A 20,097-nucleotide genomic window follows, 5' to 3' on the forward strand; every position below is an offset into this window, starting at 1 on the left:
TTTTCTCTTGGAGGTATGGGTTAACAACTCTGAAACTCCTTCACATGTATCCTGAGATGAAACAATAAGTAAATGGATCGTAAATAGTGGCAGCCCAATTTTTCACTACCAAAGAGGGAAGTTACAAATAAACAAGGAGAAAAGATGAATAAACTCTGTGGTTCTGGAGCAGAGTCAGAGACATCAGGATGATCTCAGATTCAGCCATATGGGTAGACAGATAAAGAGATACAGAACTAATTACATGGGATAGTATACCAACCTACGTTTTTAGCTCTGTTCCCGAAACAATCTAGAAGCACTGCTATCCCACTAGCAAGGAGCACACCCAGCACTCAGAACTTTGTTTCTAAAACCACTGTGTAGTAAACAGAACGAGAACTCTTGAAGAAATGGCAATTTCCAGGACCGAAGGAAGGAAAAGTGCAAGATGTGCCTGAAGAATTTTGTAGTGCTAGAATTTTAAGATGTGTTCAAAAAACAAAGTCTTGTTTTTGAGGGGCATGTCCAAGGGACACAAGGAGCCAACTTGAGAACCTATAGAAGCCAAAGATGGAATAACTGAAGTCACAAAATCAATGATGTAGCATTGAATTATAACCCCAAGTGTAAGGTAAGTATACATGAGTTCATAGTGGCATAAATAATTGAATAAATAAACGAAGTGGCAAACCTTTCTTACAATAGCATTCTGAATATATGTGTTGGTACTATTCACCCTTCCAGGAGCTTCATCTCCTCCCTCACTCCTTTTGAGGGTGAGCTAGATTTAGTGACTCATTTTTAAAACAAGAGAAAGGGCAAAATAATAACTATACAGCAGAGAAAACTGGCAAATACTACCTTAAGCAACTGCTCAATCTTAATATCCCTGGTGATAACTCATGTGACTATCCTGTACCTCTTCATAGGAAATGAGAAGACCGCTTCACATACAGGCATGCACACACACCCCAGTGTGTCTACATCCTTCTCTTGGCCCAGTCCCCTGCACTGTGTGGCAAAAGACACAGTGAAAGTCAGCCAGCCAGAACGATGCACTTTCCAGGCCACTGTCTCCCAACCAGAGAGGTAAGTGGGCTCCTCGATTGCTCTTAGGCTCAACTATTTGGGCAACTTCAGGAATCTGGTTCACCTTTCTCCAGGAGTCTCACATTTTGGAACATCTTTCCCCAAAAGCTTTAAGTTCCCCTTCAGTACTTGAATTGTAAAGCCTTCCCAGTAAGGGTACTCAGACCTAGCACAGTGGGGGCCCAGTTACATGGAAATGCCTTACAGTTTCCTATGTCTGCCTCTGAAGCCCTCAACAGACCACTCCATCTCCATTTCTTCCCTCCCAGGCTCTCTTCGACCTTGGTGACAACTGTAGCCAATGTGGAAAAGTATCTGATATGGTCCACATGAGGCCAAAGTGGGGGTTGGGTGTGGAGTGAGGGAAAACACTCCAGACACAAAAGGAGCCTGTTTTTAAAACTTGGTATCAAAATCTTTTGCAAGCATCATACTTAAAACTATAAAGCATTATTATTATTAAGGACAAAATAAGTTGTGAAATGACATGTACAGTATGAAATAAATTCTACAAAAATATATATACAAATTAACAAAGCTATAAGTGAATTTTAAGTAGGTAAATTCATAGGCAATGGTCTGATGATGTCAGCAACTACCAGGTGAAAGAGGCCCAATATTGAGTGCAATACCTTAATTTTTACAAGAAAATTTTACCTTCTAACTCTTATGCTTCCTCAATTCAGTGCGCCTTACTGCACTTTGTCCAGATCCCCTAATTCCATCTTTCACTAATGCTTCCCCAAGACTGTTAAATTTTGTATGCTCTTTATGTATTGTCATCCTAGACCATTAAATTTCTTCTAGGATCAGTGTTTTTTCCCACTAAGTTGACTGTCCTTATAATAATCTCTCTCCTCTTTGTCCCTCACATTTCTTAGAGAGTTCTGGTACTCCGGGAGTTCTGGTACTGAGTTTTGTACACTCTACCTAGACTGCAGACTTTATTCTTTTATTCAGAATTATCATAATGTTAAAATATTACTTTAAATGTTTATAATCAACGACTCAGAGGAGTACTAATGTTTCTTTTAATTAATTTGCCCATTAGGAACTAGAAGGCCTCTACTGAAGTGGGGAAAGAGAAGAGCAAGACTTTGATAGAACCACTGAAATTTTCAGGATGGCAACTATTCTTTGAAAAATAATAGTCCTGAGCCATAACATTAGAATTTTACATTTTTAATTAATTGCAGCACACAGAAAGGAGACAAAATATTTAAAGAAATTCATGTTTTTTAGATAAGTTGTTGTTGGTTTTACACCAAACAAAAGGAAAAACAGATGAGTAAGCTTTGGGTCTTCATCTCTCATTCTTCCAGGGGGAGCTGTAAAAGAAAAGGACAAATGATAAGTACTATTTCTAAAGTGGGATGTGTTTTCAAATCTATTTAAAAGAATGTCAAATTGCTTAGACTGCCTTTCTGCAATTTGCAGTTTTCACCAGTGAAAATAAAACAAGGTGTCTTCACCAAGTTGGACCTCTAAGAAGAAAACCTGCACAGTCAGGACTAGAACAAACCACAGTTGGAAACTACCAAATCTGCAGAGATGCGAAGTTGCTTCTTTGCCTGGATGCACAACGGGGAGGCACTATCACGTAGGCAAAGAGTAAGTTCAAGTCTAGCACTGGAATGAATATTGTGATCAGTTTGGAAAATTCATACTAAAGTACAGTTGAACAACTTGTTTCTAAAAAGAAAGTTTTATCCTGTTTTTTAAAGATTCTCCCCAAAATATTATAACCAAAGTGGATAAAACCTGTTTGTGGGTCAAATATCTCAGTTTTAAAGTGGGCTTTTTTGTCCTAAGAAGAGAATATCTATTAAAACTTAGCATGTTGACACGCTGGAAACTTAGTAGTATATTACTTACTATTAAGTATAGTTCACATAAAGTAAATCTATCATATTCTCCAATGACATGAATTTGTTATGAGCTATGAGGTGGAACTTTGTGAAATCATCGTCATTCAACCTTTCATTCAACCTACAAAAATGCATATTGTCCAGGCTAATACTTGGAGTTATCCACTAATGATGATGAATCATCAGTTAGTTGAATGGCTCTGTCTACTGCTTCACATTAGGTCAGAACAGGTGAGTGATTAACTGTCAGCTCCGGTTTGAATAGTGAGTTGTGGCTCCACTGCTCACCAGCTGCAAGATCCTTGTGTGAACTACTTAGCCTGTGCTTTGATCTTTGCTTTCATTTTCTCATCTGAAATATGGAAATACTAATGGAACTCAACTCAGGCAAGTATTTTGAGAATTAAATAAGTTACTGTACACAAGGAGCTTAAAACAATGATCGGCAATAGTCGTATGACTATCAGCAAATGGTCAGCTGATCTTTGCTATTTTAATACTAACTATTGTGACTAATTTTTAAATGAAAATTCAGAGTATAGTTACCTGAGGTGCTTGGGATTGTTTGGTCTTTAGGCCAACTCAGCTTGACTTGAAGCAACAAGTTTTGGTCCCTGAATACAAAGAAATGACAGATTTATAGGAAGTATTAGCATCATTATTAAGATAAAAATTAATACATTATACAGCCATTGATTATTACAAAGTATTTGTCTATGCTTTGCATGCTGTAATTCCAGCTTAGCACTAAAATCTCTGAAAGGAAACTTACTGACTCCCAGTGCCCCTAAAGGAACAAAAACATTACTGCTAAGTCATCGGGAAAAATACTAAATGACTCAGGAATTTCAGTGTAAACTTCCCCACTAACTTGTCAAATCAAGCACTCAGATTCAACCAGATCACAAACCAGCACTTCTAAAAATATGTTTACAAAACTAACGTTTTGGTTTCATGATACCAAAAGATTTCAGAATTTCTGAATATTTCTATCCATATTCATACACATCCCAACTTTGGAAAAAGAACAAATATTACAAACATTTAATAATATGCTCTAGTGTAGAAGGAGATAGAAAACAAGAGCTAATTTAAATCATTCTCCAGACAACTGTATGCAGAGGAAGATTCCTGTCCCTGGGGAAAGAGGTGTCCCTCAGACAGAGAAACCCCTAAGCCCTAGCCTGACCAGACACCAGAGAGGAAGTCCCTGCATTAAAAGGAGGACGACTCCAGCACCTCCTCGGAGAAGCAGGCCTCCTTGTCAGCTGCTGCACAGCACTTCTGTACGAAAGCTGAGAAATTCCCCAAAACGGTTCTCAGTTTTTCATCGGTGGCTTTGGGCTTGTGTTTCAAGAGCTCAACAAGTGCACTGCATTTAAATGAAAACAAAACAAGAAAGGTTATTCGCATACAGAAAAATGGAGACAGTGAAGACAGTAGTCCTGCTGTTTGAAATTACAAGTCTTAGAGCAGGGTGACTCTGAGCTTGAAGCTGACTGAGGCTTACCTCTGCACACTTCTTTAATATTCTCATTTGCTTAATGAGGAGAATCAAATCTATCTTCACGGGGTTGGTGGAAGGAGCAAATAAAACCATAAATGTATATAACTCAATGTCTGTAGTGTCAATAAATCTCAAAAAAGCAATACATCTCTTTTCAGTTAAATCTTTGGAAGAAAATATTATGCCATTGCACTTATAAATTATTCAGATGTTGAAAGTTATGCCATATTGTAGTCTATAGCAAGAGCTACAAAAATTATAGAATAATTTTTAACGATCCTTAAAACCTAATTATCTTGGATTCCATTAAAAAGTTTCTAATCCACCCTGGCTGGTGTAGCTCAGTGGATTCAGTGCTGGCCTGCAAACCAGAGGGTTACCAGTTCAATTCCCATCAGGGCACCTGCCTGGGGCGTGGGCCAGCTCCCCAGTAGGGGGCAAACGAAAGGCAAAAGGCATTGATGTTTCTTTTCCTCTCCTTCTCCCTCCCTTCCTCTCTCTCTAAAAATAAATAAATAAAATCTTAAACAAATAAAAGTTTCTAACACAAGTATATTTATATTTAGCCTCTGGAATGTGACCGATTCAAAATGAATAGGGAAAGCCCTAAGAAACAAGACCATCCAAACTCATGGAACCTGGTGGCTCTATTTCATTAACATCGGCACACATACAAGTGCTAGGAACATGTACGCGAGGGCAATAAGTTTTGCAATATTACTCTTAAATATATGGCCACTATCAGAACCCACCAGAGATGAGAGCAACCTCATGTTACATTTCTAACCCTCTGTGACAACAGAGGAAGTCCAGCCTCAGAACTCACATTTCTAGAGGTTTTTATCCCAAATTCCATTCTCATTAGTTACATCTTGGAGATTTGTCTTGCCTGTGGGTTTCCACAGGAGAAACTTAAAATAGAAAGTTATTTTAAGATTTTTACTAATTTGCTATCTGTACCAATGAATCAGTTAACTGTTCAGCTTTCTCTACTGAACCTGCACTAAGATATTACTCTCTGCAGCATTTATCCACAAGATTATTCTGAATGATTTCTAGGCAAGATTATAATATAGTTTTATGGTTGTTGGTTCATTGGTTTTGGTAAGAAAACAAAAACCTATGCATTTTATTTTTGACACTTTTATCAACTTCAGGCCAATACTTAAATATTCTTTAAAAAATATAATAACTACTTCAGGGAAAGCTCTCCAATTAATTTACATTGCTCACTGTTGAGATTACAAACACATGCAGTAGTGAACTACTCCTCACGTTTGTTTCTTGACTTGTTGCTCACTCTCAGGAAGTGTGCATACGTCTGCGTGGAAGGTGAATGTTTCAGCGTTAAATTCTTTGGGAGCGTAGGTTTCATCCACATCCAGAGCAGAAAAGCATGGCCGTCTGTTCACCAATGATTCTGTGCAGCACTTGGTTACTCTTTCGCTCACTGGTGCCTTATCATGCCGCACACACAACTCGTTCAGCATCACAGACAGCTGCAGAATAGGGAGTAGGGCAGAAATTCAGAGGAAGCATAATGTAATAGTGTCAGCAATAAAATAAATAACGGTGGGGGGGAAGTTTACCAGAAAGTCCTACTTTTCAGTGGACCAAAGGCAGTATTGTATTTGACCTAGCAAAAATGAATCTAAGGTTGATTTAATTTAGAAGTACAAATAATAACAGGTGTTTAAAAATATTTTCTCTTTTAGATATGCCTACATTTTAAGAATAATTTATTTGAGAAAATAATTTATTGAAACAATTTGAGGTGAATCCTAAGGTATGTATTGGAGTGGAGATAAAGCAGTTTTATATGATACATTAAGCAAGACCTCCTGCTCCTACAAAACTAAAAAATGTTTAAATGCCAAGATAAAACATTAAAAATTCATTGATTCTTTTCAAAACAATTTATCACCTTTGGGATCTTATCTAAATCTTCATTCTGATACTAGGGATAATATAAGGGAACAAGTCCTGGCTGCTACTGCCTCCCTCCCACCCCCACACACATTAGTTCACCCCTGCTTCTGAAAGCCTGTAAATATCCAAAGGTAAAAATACATCACTATTGGCTTATCATAGTTTAAAAAACTCACGAAGTCATCAGCACAACCCATTCTTTGTGATTCGGGAAGCTTACAACACTTGCTGCCCACTTTTCCTAGTTTCCTTGACATTTCCACAAGAGTTGGAGTTGACACTTGGGGTGCTTTCTTGGTATAACGAACTAGGAGCCTATAACAAAATAATGCATGTATTTTTAGCAAGGCAAAAACCTATTTTCTTCTAACATAGTAGGTGAAGCAGAGAATACTTAGACAAAATCAATTAAAATGGTTTTCTGTGCACAAAATCATCTCTATCTTCATGTTGATGGGGTAGTGTGTGCAAAGGCATTGCCCTAAGCAACTATTAAACCTAACTTTAAATTCCACCAGTGCTGAGTAATCTTAGGAAAGTGACTTAGTACAATTCAGGGACATTAATGTATTTATTAATTGCTTCTTTCTTTCAGTAAAACCTGATCAGCTTAGTATACAGGGGTGGGCAGAAGTAGGTTTACAGTTCATCATACGGAAAAATACATGCAGGTTATGATTATTACGACAGCTTTAATAACTCTGAGTTTCATGTTCTCACAACTGCAACCCTAAATTTTCCCCACCCTGTATATCAGCACTGTGCTAACTTTGGAAGATGTGGGTGAGTTTTCTTGGCTATAAAATGGGAAGAAATATACCCTACTCAATAGGGATGGCTCAAGGTTTAACTTAAAAGAAATAAAGTATGCAATCAACCAGGCATGATATCTAGCACATAACAATCATTCATTTATTAAGACTTCCAGTCACCATTGGAAATCAATGTACGACTATAACCTACTCAGGAGAGGAGACTTGTTCATTCTTGTTATCCTTAGCACCCACAGTTAGAAGAGTGCCGACATGGGTAAGTTGAACAATAACTATCTGCTGAACCATGTGCCCCCTCTTGCTTCCACCTCCATAGGTAGGCTGTATTAGATTAGCACATTAGTCTGTCAACGTGTATTCCGATACTTGAGCTACTCCTATTCAAGTCCAACTATTCCTTGTTCTGTAAAGTGTTGGTGTCTTTAGTTTGTCCATAAAGTATTCCTTAACCTTCAAAGGTCATCCTCAGTTCCTATATCCCGAGATTTGATATGTTCCTTTCCAGGTTTGAGTCTGTTTTTTAAACTACATTCAAATATAGGTCTCTACATCCCAGCAACTCTTTTATCTCTTCTTCTTCAGTCTTTCTTAATGGGGTGGGATTAGAAACATATACTGTATTTTCATAATTGAAAGTTTTATGGCCGGTACTATCTACAAGAGGGAACAAAAAGAAAAAACATAATTATCTTCAGGAGGGCAGGCCCTTTGTGGTATAGGTTTCTCTGAATAGGTGAGTGTTCCAGAAACCCATCTGTATCAGTGCACCAGCTGGTGTTGTGAGAGGTTATGTTCAGCTCCAGTGAATTTTTTTTGAAGACTCTTTCAACGCATTTATCCATTTCCTGATGGGTGATTTACAACCACACCACGCTGAGTGCTCAGCACTTTTTTAACAAAAACATCATGACCCCCATTCCCTACCTGTGCTATTCAGCCAGTCTCATTTGAAGCAACATTTTTTGTTTCTCTGGATTTAAAAAGTCCTTAAAGAGAAAGTCTGCCGATATAGAATAGGTGAGGAAAAAAAATGGCAGAAGCACGAAAAGGCATCCAAATCAATGAGTTCAAAAACTGTTTTGAGCAGTGGAAAAATGTCTTGATAGGTGTATTGCATCAAATGGAGAGTGTTTTGAAGGTGACTGAAGTTTAAACATGTAGGGATAAATATGCAATTTTAATAAATAAATTCTGGTTTTCTTGGGTCCCCCTTTGTATGTTACATCTTTAAAAAATTACAAACTGATCAGAAAAATTAGTCAAAAACAAAAATACATACTCATTTTGGAAGCCATACTCTCCAACTTTTTCAAAGAGTTCACAATTCTTTTTGACTAACTCCGTTGGCTCTTCCACAAGAGGGTTAAGTTCATCAAACTAAAAGATAAAAAAAATGTGTTAACAGGATTCCACCTAAGAACAAGATGCATGCTGTTTTTAGCCCTCTAGGCAGAATAAGAACCTTCTTCCTTTCTGCCCAAAGCAATGTAAGTAGATCTTTGATGCCAAATCTGTTAGAGGACATTCGAACTGTAGAGTGTAAGTGATTAAGGATACTCAGGTTCCGAAGTGTACTGCTGGTATTTGAGCCAGGTCACCTGATTCACCTTCTAGTTGTGGAATTTTACTTCCAATCACCGAGTTTTAGAAACCTCACCTCTAAAATGGCCATGAAGATGGTGTTTACCTCAGAGAATTCCTCTGCAAAAACAACCTGAGCTAATTCAATTAAACCTGCTGGGAACATAGTGGAAGTTCAACAAATTACAGCTATGGCTATAAGCACTATTATTATTAATCCACCTCTCCAGTTGGATCCTGAGCTCTCTGAAAGAAAAGACTGTACCTTGGTTATCAGATCCTGATGGTGCCTGGCATATAGTAGTTTCTTGGTAGAGGGAAAACATCACTTCCCTCTGGTTCTAAAGTTTGCAGACCACTATATAGGTTAATGTGCTAAGTATCCTAAACATGCTAAAAATCCCATTGCAGCATAGCCAAATATGCTAATAATACCCCAGAACAGATTTCATCTCCTTAATTTTTTATAAAGCCAATACAAAAAAATTGAAAATATTCTAAATGAATAGATTCTGCAAACTTCCTTTTAAGATACTAATTCTTTTTTTTTAAGATTTATTTATTTGTCTTTAGAAAGGAAGGGAAGGGGAGAAATATCAATGTATGGTTGCCTCTCTTGAGTCCCCTGCTGGGAACTGGTCTGCAACCCAGGCATGTGCCCTGCCTGGGAATCGAACCGTGATTGTGTGGTTTGCAGGCCCACGCTCAATCCACTGATTACACCAACCAGGGCTATTAAGATACTAATTTTTAATAAATTGATAAATCTTGAAATGAGATTAACTTTATACTTAAGTCATATCACTTCTAATACATAAATAAATTTATTTTATCGAATTTTATTCGGGAATGTAAAAACAGAAAAGGCAGGATCAAGGTTTTGTAAAATCTTGACAATGGTCTCTTCAGATCCTTTTTTCTCCAGACTGTTCTAAGTCTTGTTAGCTATTCTATTAAGATTACTTTTTCCCTAACAAATTTTTTAACATTTTTTCAGATTTTATTTATTTACTTTTAGAGAGAGGGGAAGGGAGAGAGAAAGAGAGGTAGAGATCCATCAATGTGCAAGAGAAACATAAGTTGCCTCTTGCATGCCCTTGACTAGGGACCTGGCCCGCAACCCAGACATGTGCCCCGACTGGAAATCAAACCAGCGACCCTTTGATTTTCAGGCCTGTGGTCAGTCCACTGAGACACTTCAGTCAGAGAGCCACTAAAATTTTTAAGAGCAAAAGATTGAAACCATCTGAAGAGCATGTTTCAATTTTACTATATAACATTTTGCATTCTGGCATTATTTCTCTTCCTTATTATTGGAATCACCAAAGAGCTACATGCTTTGTTTTGTTTTTTTGAGAAACCTACCACTTTGGAATAGCAAGCATGAGCATCCGCGGTATCACAGCACTTTTCCAGTGTAGCTTCGTATTTCTTGGCAAGTCTCAGTAACAACGCGACAGAATATTCAGGATGTCTTCTTGAATATTCATACAAAAACCTAATTAAGATGAAAGTAGAATAGACTTAGCTGAACTAATAAGCAAGAAAAATCACATAACTAATCATAAGAATAACTCGTATCCCAAAGGTCTCAATTTGACTAAACCCCATGCAGCAAAGCTTGGTGGCTAAGGGTCTGGGGATCAGAGTTAAAGCTACTTTCATTCAAATCCTTGTCCTGACACTTATTGCACTCTATCGCCTTAGGTAATTTATTAAAACTATCAGAACTCTAGTCTGCTCCTCTTTAGAATAGAGATCACAATAGGTTATCTCATAAAGTGGATTGTGAGAAATACATGACAAATACATGACAAAATTTACACATACCACACACTGTCTGACACATATTAAATGTTTGATAAATGATATCTGTTATTATGTATATTTTGCTTGACTTGGACTGTATCTCAAAAAGGTTCAGATAGATAGATATTTATAAATTTTTCTTTTTCTTCTCTATATGAATGAAATCTTAAAGGGTACATGATTTTATAAAATATGTTTTTGGTGCACATAATATTATTATGCTCCAACAATAAAAATTCAAAGTTTACCACCACTGACTATATATGATCACTTATCTTGTCATATAACGTATACTGCCTTGATGTGTTACTGGACATCTGGCCTTGGCAAACAAATATAAAGTACCTGGCAGCAGACTCCATACTTCTCTTTATACTTTTTTGCTGCCACCAGATAGATGGGTAGATAGATAGATAGATAGATAGATACAGAGACATAAAGATGTGTTATACATATTCACATGTATGTATCATGTAAGTTCTAGAAATACTCTTTGGATAAATAAATGAATAATACATATATAGTTTATGTATACACAGCAATGTTTCTAGAAGTATTTCCAGAAATAGCCCTAAGAAGTAAGGAATGGTGGGGTGGATGACAGAAACTTCTACTTATTACTTTTATACTCTTCTTTATTGATTGCGTTTTTGCCATGAGCTGGTATTATTGTGACAATTTTTTTTAACTAATTTTTTTTTTGCACAAAACTTTAAAGGCTCCGAGAGGAATGGATAACTAAGTATTGCAGGCAACAGTTGTGACAACTCCAAAGAAAAGTCTAGAATTGTTTCCTAAATCCTCAGACAATACAAAAGCTATGACAGGATAATTCCTTATCCACTTACGTGCCCAGGAAGGGATCTTTTGCCTCCTTATAGTTTGTGCAAACATCCTTATCTTCAGCAAAAGTAGCAGCTAGTGGGGGCAGATCAGCAGGCAGGTCATCATTTTCCAGCTCAGCGAGGCAGTGGGATTTTTCCATCAGAGGCTTATCGCAGCATTGCTTCACTTTCGAGGAGACTGCATCTTGATTCTCACACATATACTTGGCAAGATCCTCCTATAAGCGAGTTGATGAAAGTTATTCAACATAAACTGACATCACTATACTTTCTCTACAGACCTTTATTAGGTTGGCAGAACATGTCCCATTACATTCTAAAGCCATACACAGACTAACCTGCCTTCTACGAACACTTGCAGGCTGTGCTCCCAAACCTGGGACTCTTCCATTTGATTAAATGGAAGTAACAGGGGCCTGTATCAGTTATTTATTAATTGTATATTTCTACTGTTAAGGCATTTTAGCTTTGTAATTAAAATCTAATATTAAAGGGTTGGGTGAAAAAGATAAAGGGATTAAGAAGTACAAATTGGTAGTTACAGAATAGCCACAGAGATGGGTACTTGACACATCAGGCGGTCACTCTGTATCGTAAAGTACATGATTTTCTAACCACTAATGCTGTACATCCAAAACTAATACAGAATTGTACTGAATGTAAACTGTAATTGAAAAGTAAATATATATATATATACTACATATTTTTAAAAACCCAGTATTGTTTTTTTCACATATTCCCCAACATTAATTGCAGACATTTTTAAAATCAAATAACTAAATAAAGTGTAAGAAATTTTTGAAGGATTAGTCAAGACTATGCTTGCAGACCTGCTTATACATATGAAATATCTGCCTTAAATTTTCCAGAAAGTGTTCTGAGAGGTTAGGGTTTTAGTATTTGGTCATATATTTAAGTTTTGGGGGGGAAACATGTCATTCTAAATATTTGTATATGGAGGGAGAACATATAGAAAAATTTACATAATTTCCAAAGGTCTTTTTAGCTCTTCTCCAACTCTACCTATCTTCCCAAAAAACCTCCTGAGAAATCTACCTTTGCATCTGTCCTATGCCACTTTAAGCCTTTGTTCTCAGAATATGACTCACAAGGATTACAAATTAGTGAATATGTTTATCAGATCATTTAGTGAGTTGGATATCCGGGTTTATTTTTTTTTAAAGTACCACAAGAATTGAGGGAAAGAATTGAGCATATTAGGCATAAAAGATCATTTCAATTCATTGTCAGCTGTCACAAACTACACTGAACAAATTCATTATATCAACTGAAGCCTGTCACCAAAGCAAGTTATCGAAGGGAATACTGAGGATTCTTTACCCTGTCGTCTGCGCACTCAAGCAGGTCGCCACTGCAGCACTCCTTGTGGACTTTGGCAAGATCATTTGCCAGCTTGGAGACTTCCGTAAACTCAGCGTTGGGAAATTTCTGGCTCAGGCGAGCTACGGACCTAAAAAGAAAATTCCCCCATCAAAACTTTATTAGCATGAGATATTTTATGTGAAAGCACTAGGAAAATAATACTTATAACAAAAAATTCAGGACCAAATGAAATATGGAAATAATTTCTAAAATTCATTAGTTCTTATTTTAGTGCAGGTTCTGAACCAAATTGTTATCTTAGGGCAAAATGTTCCCTTAGGGCCAAATTACCCTGTGTAAAGGTGTGGTGAGTAGCAAGAAGGCAGCAATTCATGAAACCAGAAATCGAAGAGGGATTCTAAAAGAGGTGACATCTGAGAAGCGTCAGGTTTGGAGCCCATATCTGACTTCTAGATCTGACTTTATTGCTAACTAGCAGTGTCCTTCTAGGCGAGGTCCTTAGACTCTCTTGAGCTTCAGCCCCTGCAGTGTCACAACTGCATACTGAGTCACAGGATTGTGAGGGTTAAATCACATAATGCATAGGAAAGCATTTTATAAACTGGAAAGGGTTGTGCAAACTCCAGTTATCTTTTTCACCAATTTAAAAGCCCTTTTCCTGACTTCTGAAGGACTCTGAGAAAAGAAATTATATAACTTTCCAAAATAAAGGAGCTTTAAGCTTATTTTTACCACAAAATTGATCCAAAACAGTCTTTAAGCCCGATGATGAAATGTAAAAGGCTAACTAATATCCACGTGCTTTCACAAATCATTTCAGGGCTGCCTAAATCAGATCAAAGATACTTCTTCTCCCCAAACAGTCACAGCCTGTTTAATTGTGCATTGTTTCACTTTGTGGTTCTTTTTAAAATTCATTTGTTTGCTATTAATGATGTTGGTGATAGAGGTGACAGGCAGATAGTACAAATGATGGTTTCTAGAGACCCTGCAAAATGTCTATTATTTCCATTGTATCTTCTGTTTGTGTTGATTAATAGTTGACTAGCAAGTGAGAGACTGGGGACTGGAGTGAGGAGGGTTTTGGTTCAGATATTAAAGAATATTCCCAGAACCAGCTAGGTAATATAAAAATTAAGGCCCAGGCAAAAACGAGAAGTTAAGAACAGAGCTGGACCTATGAGAAAATGAGAAGTAACCTTCCATAGCTGAATTTAATTATCAGAATGTGAAAGGACAAGCAGACGGCTTCAGATAATTGCAGGGGACCGAGGGAGATAAAATTAAATAAAAGACCCTGATTGCAACTGTATAAAAATAGTGGACAATTAGAATAAGATCTCTATGAAAAAGGGGAAGGGAGTAAGAAATACAAATTGGTAGTAACACAGTAGTCATGGGATGAGAAATACAGCACAGGAAACGCAGTTGATGGAATTCTAAGAACTATGCATGGTGTCAGCTGGGCATGAGATTAGTACATCACACAATGTCTAATCACTGGGGTGCATACCTGAAGCTAATATAATATTATGTATCAACTGTAATTAAAAAATAAAAAATGACTTAAAAAAAGGACTAAGATCCATAGTCTTTAAATATAAATAGGAGTTTAAATATCTGTCCTAGCATAATAAAAGAAGATATTCTTAAATTTTGGGACCACACTGAAAAAATATGAAAAAAATAATGATGAATTGTCTTTTATGGCCTATCTTTTACTTCTATTAAGTTACTACCTTTTATATAACCAAAAAGATGTATGTGAAGGCACTATATAAGTACTCACACAAACATACAATTTTGTCAATGGAACCATCATCATTTACATCATTATAAAGTACAAAACTAAACTTAAAATACCATGCTTTGAAAGCTCTCTCTCCGAATTTTTGGAGACTGGAGCACTTTAGTCTCTGTTTGGCAGATGAGAACAATGCTCTGACCTTCAAAGCTTCCACCTAAAAAAAGAAATAATTTTGAAAATGTTTTTAAAGATTTTTACATGAAACACCCCTTCATAAGCGCAGATAGACTATGACAAATTAAGTTTTAAAGATACAATATACACCTAAATTCCAAAGTACTCACTATTGGCAAATAATTATTTTGTTTATGTAGTTAGAGGACAAATCATCTGGCCATAGTGGAAGCCCTAGGTAGTTACCAGCCAGCAAGCTGGCAGTGCCACGGAAAGCGGAACTGATGAGAAAGATAGGAGAACAGAGTACACTATTGTCTTAGGAAGTATAATTTTGCTGACATCTTAATTTTGCATAAATCAGTTTCAATCCCTCCTTCACCAACTTTCACATCATTAAAGTCTCTAGAAAAGATGGTCCAGAACATAATAAATATTTATAAAATGAATGAGTGAATCCATGCTTCTAGATGCAGTGAAAATCTCTACTTTGTATTTCTTCCTCAATAAGAAATGTTCATGAAAAGATAAACAAAAACTGTGGCCCTTTGCTGAACAATTTTACAAATGAGCTTTCATATTTCACTGTAAAAATAAGAGGGATATTTAGACATATATACAGTGATTCCCTCTATCAGATTCACTCTGGCAAAAGTTAGAAGGAGGGAGGAGGATCTCATAGGCCTCCAAAAAGGGTAAAAAATACATGAGGTAAATAAGAGTAAGGAAGACTTTTTTGACCAGGTAAAAAAATTTAACCTCAGAGACTTAGGTGCCCCAAATCTAGCCATAAGATATCCCAAATGGGAGCTTTGAGTGCAAACTGGTTCTTCTAGTCCTCTGCGGGGGCATACCTTTGGTAGCAGGCAGGCAGCTTTATCAGCAGCTTGGCAGCATTCTGTCAAAACTGCTTTATACTCTTGAGCCAAGTAAAGGAGTTCTGGGGCATAGAAGTAAGGATGTCTTCTGGCAACTTCATATAAGTATCTGAATTTTTTAAAAGAAGAAACAGACAGTCATTTTCTGTAACAGACAGTATTAGAGGAGCAATTAATATCAACATTTTCCCTAGAAACTCCAAAACCCAAAGACATCTGACTTACCAATTAAACTCACTGTGTACATGATAATCTTCTCTTTGTCATTTTTAAAGCCAGTGAAAAAAATTAAACACATATACATGTACATATATACAGCATATACACATATATAAAAGTTAATATTGGTGATATAAGGTTATCAACTAAAAAGAAATTAATTTTGAGAATAAATAAATATATATCTCCATAATACCTTAGTACATATCAATTTTTCTCATGCAGAGCATCTTGTTTCAATGAATTTCAAAAGATCTTTGATCAAATTTTTTATTGTGTAAAATTGTACAGCATCAAATATTACTTCCTTGGAAATTGCCATTAGAACAAAAGCTTCTGTCTTAATGTTGAAACTATTTTTGTTGGAGTAATAATAATGAGTAATAATGGAGTAATAATGAGTCTTGACCTATTTCAGAATTTTTCATTTTGAAGCATAAACATCGGATGACTTACGTTCCCAACAACTTCGATGTGTCTTCCTGAAAGGAGGCACACAGCGCGTCGGGCTCCGGCCTCACCAGCGCAGGGAGGCCCGGAGCATCGTCCTTGTATTTCAGGAGGCAGTCCTGCTTCTCAGCCTCTGCTTTGTCACAACAGTCAGCCATTTCGCCATAGGTGTCACGAAGAGACGCAACCCCACACAATTTCTCTGCGAAAAGGGTGGCCTGAATGGAAGAGAAAAGGCTTTACATTGCTGGGCAGTCGTTTATTTTCCTCACACCGAAAGAACAGTGTTCAAAATGTGTACTGGTAAACCTGGGTGAGGAAATCATATAAAAATCCACTTTGCTCCCCTCAGGTTTAGGGAGCTTCCCTCGATTTGACCATCTGCATGTATGATAATTTCTTAAGAAGTAACTGTCTCACTACTAGTCTCAGTGGGTAAAACAAAAAGGCAAAATGGCAGTCAGTGGCTTTAAAGCATGAATGTTACTCAGCCACCTGAGACTGAGGAGCAGCAGTGATCATGGTAAATAAATATCAAGGGGAAATAATCCTCTACATAGCAGGCGAACTCGCACTAGAGAGGAAAGTGTCCGGGCCGTTATCCGTTCGATCTGCTCCTTTGTGAGAGGTCCAGCTGTCATTTTGCCCTTCTGTTTTATCCACTGTGACTAGTCTAGCGTGACCATTACTTCTTAAGAAATTACACATAGATGGTCCAACTGAGAAGTAACACAGTTCTCTATATATCAATTGTTATTGCATTAAAACATAGATCTTTCTGTTTTAGAAATATGTGCCTCAAAGCACATTCCACTAAATGAATTCTTTTCATCCCCATGAATTTTTAGTACGAAAATAACTAACTCCAAGGAAAATAGGCTGCTCAAGACAGAATTTATTAATTTTCAAAAAATACATTTCTAAGATTTATATTTAGAGACATAACACTGTGTGACATTAGAATGCTGATTCTGACTTGGGGGACAGGTAACATGAGATGAGGAAAACCTTCAGTGACAAATAAATGGACTTGCCCTCCAGAAAAGTATATATAAAGTGTGTGGTGAGAGAAACAAGCCTCTCTTTGTATTAAAGACCTATCTAAAAATACCAAAAGCACAAAGTCCTTTAAAACATATGGATGTCACAATATTTCATTGTATGTAAAAATATAAATATCCCTAAAGTGAGGACTGTATACCTGGACTACTATTTTACCTGGGTAACAAAATTAGCCCAAAAATCAGCGAAGTGCTTTTTAAAGGTTAAAAAGCTTGCTATCCCCATCAGCCGCTAGGAAAACAAATCAAACTTTAGATTTTAAAAGGAGACTTTTGCAAATGACGAATTTCCATTTAAATACACTACGACCATTGTGAGTGGCCTCAATGAAGACATGTTTTTAAATTGTGAGCATAGCTAGAATTTCTCCATCTTTACCCATTTGTGAGTGTTGCTTACAAACGTGGTCTTTAATAACTGAGAAAGCCAAAAGGGGATGTTTCCCCTTTGTAATGACGAGGGTTATTCCAAATAACAAGAGATTATAGGAGACTGTTCTGTGTGGTGTGAGCCCAGACAGGACCCATGTCCACGGAGAGGTTCTCCGGTAGGGAATCAGGTCTGCATTGTACCTAGACTGTTATGAGGCTTGCTTTTGCTAAAACCCCCTCATCCTGAATTGAGGCAGGAAACATTTACTGCGAAGTCACTTCCTAAAATCCATGCTAAACCTTCCAAGGATGAGTATAACTGGTTCAACCACTTTTCCCTTTGCATTTGCAAATATCCTTCCTCTGTGATGTGATTAGCAGCATCAGCTCATTTGTTTTCAGTAAAAGGTAACCACCTAAAGCCAACCTGTGCATAGTAAATGAGGACCATCATGTAATATGCCCAGAAAAGAAATAAAGGCCTGTCATGGCAGAGGCCGAGGCTCTTTCTCCCCTTGAGAGAAAAGCCGTTTTCTCTCCCTTTTCCTCCACAGGACTCAGCAGTCAGTGTGAATTTCTCATGCCTCATCCACAATGTGGCGGACCCACAAGCCGGGGTCCGCATCGAGAAATAACACTCAAAGTCACAATGTACTTACAAGGGGCTTGCCACAATTTTCAGCTGACTCATCATCAACACACGTTTTTGCTAAGTCAGTTACTTCCTTTGTTAATTTCACCTGGTCTTCAAATGGAGTTTTCTGGAGACTCTGAGAGAAGGCAACCAGCACACTGGAACACAGGGCATAGAAAAACGTAGTACAATGAAACTTGAATATAAAGTAGGTAGCTGCACTAGGGAGCAAACTGTGCTATCAGTGTGAGTCCTATAGTATTTTATACATCTTACATCAGCAATGATCTGAGGCCATATGTGGTTTTGTAAGCAAAGAGGATGTGTATTTCCACCATGTGTAAATGTGTGTGTGCGTGTGAGTAGGGGCACACATATACAGCAAGCAGGGAAAATGCATTCTAAGTGGATTTAATTGTTAAGATGAGGGGCATTAAATAGGCCCTTTGACTATTCAAAACAAAAAAGAAAAACCACACACACGCACCTCCTTTAACCAGGCTATCGAATGAAATTGATCTTTAAAAAACTATTTTCTCATTCTTTTCTACATTAAAAATATATATATTAAGATGCTGTCAAGAAACCACAGATCTATGTCTTAGGTAAAGGAATGTAGTAACTGGCAGGAAAAGGTACCATATGGTACTGAAACTCTTTACATAAGACTCACAGAGCTATACTTCCCTATATAGTAACCATCAGCTACCATTTAAATGTTTGATCTTCAGTTGCACTTTTTATATTTCAAGTTCTCAGTAACCACATGTAGCCAGTGGCTACCATATTGGACAGCACTGCTACAGAATATTTTCATCAATGCAGACAATTCCATTAGACAATACTGTTCTAGATTCTGGACTCTGATGAGAGGGGAATATAAGAATTTCAGAATAATAAACAATGCTTTTAAATTTCACTCTTCAATATTTTAACTTACAGGCCTTTGAAGTTTTCATCTCCCAAATCCTTATACCGATGAGCAACCTCACTTTTGTCTAGGGGACAAGAAAGATTTATTTCAATTCTAAAGAAAATAACCAGCTATGATATTATTTTTTATGTTTCTCTCCACTTGACTTAGGTATTCATTTGCTGCAAAATACTGGGCTCTGATCAGAACAGAAAATCTTATGGTGATGGTTAACTATTTCTTCTGCTTTTAAACAAAAAAAGTTAATTACCATTAATACTATTTGAAAAATCATTAAAATCATTAAATATTTATGGCTTTATATTCAAACTTGGGTGAGACCTAATGTTCTTAGTATCCATTAAACAATTCTCATCTCTTTTTTTCCCCCTTAAGGTGCTGGAAATATATTAAGATAACTTCCTAAGGGTTCATAATGTAAAATATCGTCTTTAGTCACTAATGCTAAAGGAAAATTAGCTCTTTAAAAATGCAGGGTTTCCTGAAACTTTATTTTACTAGGAAAACAAAATGAATTTGAACAATAGAAAAATTAAATTCTTACGTGCATCTCGACGAAACACACCCCTGGAGTAGGTAGAGCTGAAGAGAAAGAGAAGACAAATGCAGGTTGCCCACTTCATTGTGCCCAAGGCTTGGGGGGCTGAAAAGAGAAAAAAAGGGCAGGATGAATAGAGAAATTAGCACTATTATACTTCTTCAACTCATCATTGTAGATTATTAACTAGACTCATCTTTGTATTTCATTGGCTCTCCGCTGATTACAAAATTCATAATGTTCTTGCCAAAAAATTGTTTAACTAAATCCCTTACGTATGTTTGCCATCTGGAACTGTTTGTCAATTCATTAAAGTTATGTAAAACATCTTATCAAATGTTACCTCAGAGTTTAAACAATCTG

At 36.9% G+C, this 20,097-nt stretch overlaps 1 protein-coding gene across 1 annotated transcript; it reads right to left on the reverse strand.

The window, feature by feature from the left end:
* Positions 1 to 2,287: 2,287 nt before the first annotated feature.
* On the reverse strand, positions 2,288 to 19,869 carry ALB (albumin). The gene is made up of 15 exons (XM_037063433.1): positions 19,741 to 19,869; positions 19,203 to 19,260; positions 18,288 to 18,420; positions 16,202 to 16,413; positions 15,503 to 15,635; positions 14,591 to 14,688; positions 12,725 to 12,854; positions 11,387 to 11,601; positions 10,095 to 10,227; positions 8,428 to 8,525; positions 6,552 to 6,690; positions 5,722 to 5,945; positions 4,179 to 4,311; positions 3,486 to 3,553; positions 2,288 to 2,399 (listed from the first exon to the last, which is right to left on the reverse strand). The coding sequence occupies exons 1-14, from the start codon at positions 19,817 to 19,819 to the stop codon at positions 3,512 to 3,514; spliced, it is 1,827 nt and encodes a 608-aa protein (XP_036919328.1). The 5' UTR covers positions 19,820 to 19,869; the 3' UTR covers positions 2,288 to 2,399; positions 3,486 to 3,511.
* Positions 19,870 to 20,097: the final 228 nt, after the last annotated feature.

This window comes from Sturnira hondurensis, unplaced genomic scaffold (assembly GCF_014824575.4).
Source record: "Sturnira hondurensis isolate 20B ecotype Veracruz unplaced genomic scaffold, ASM1482457v3 Scaffold0014584, whole genome shotgun sequence".
Taxonomy (NCBI): Eukaryota; Metazoa; Chordata; class Mammalia; order Chiroptera; family Phyllostomidae; genus Sturnira; species Sturnira hondurensis.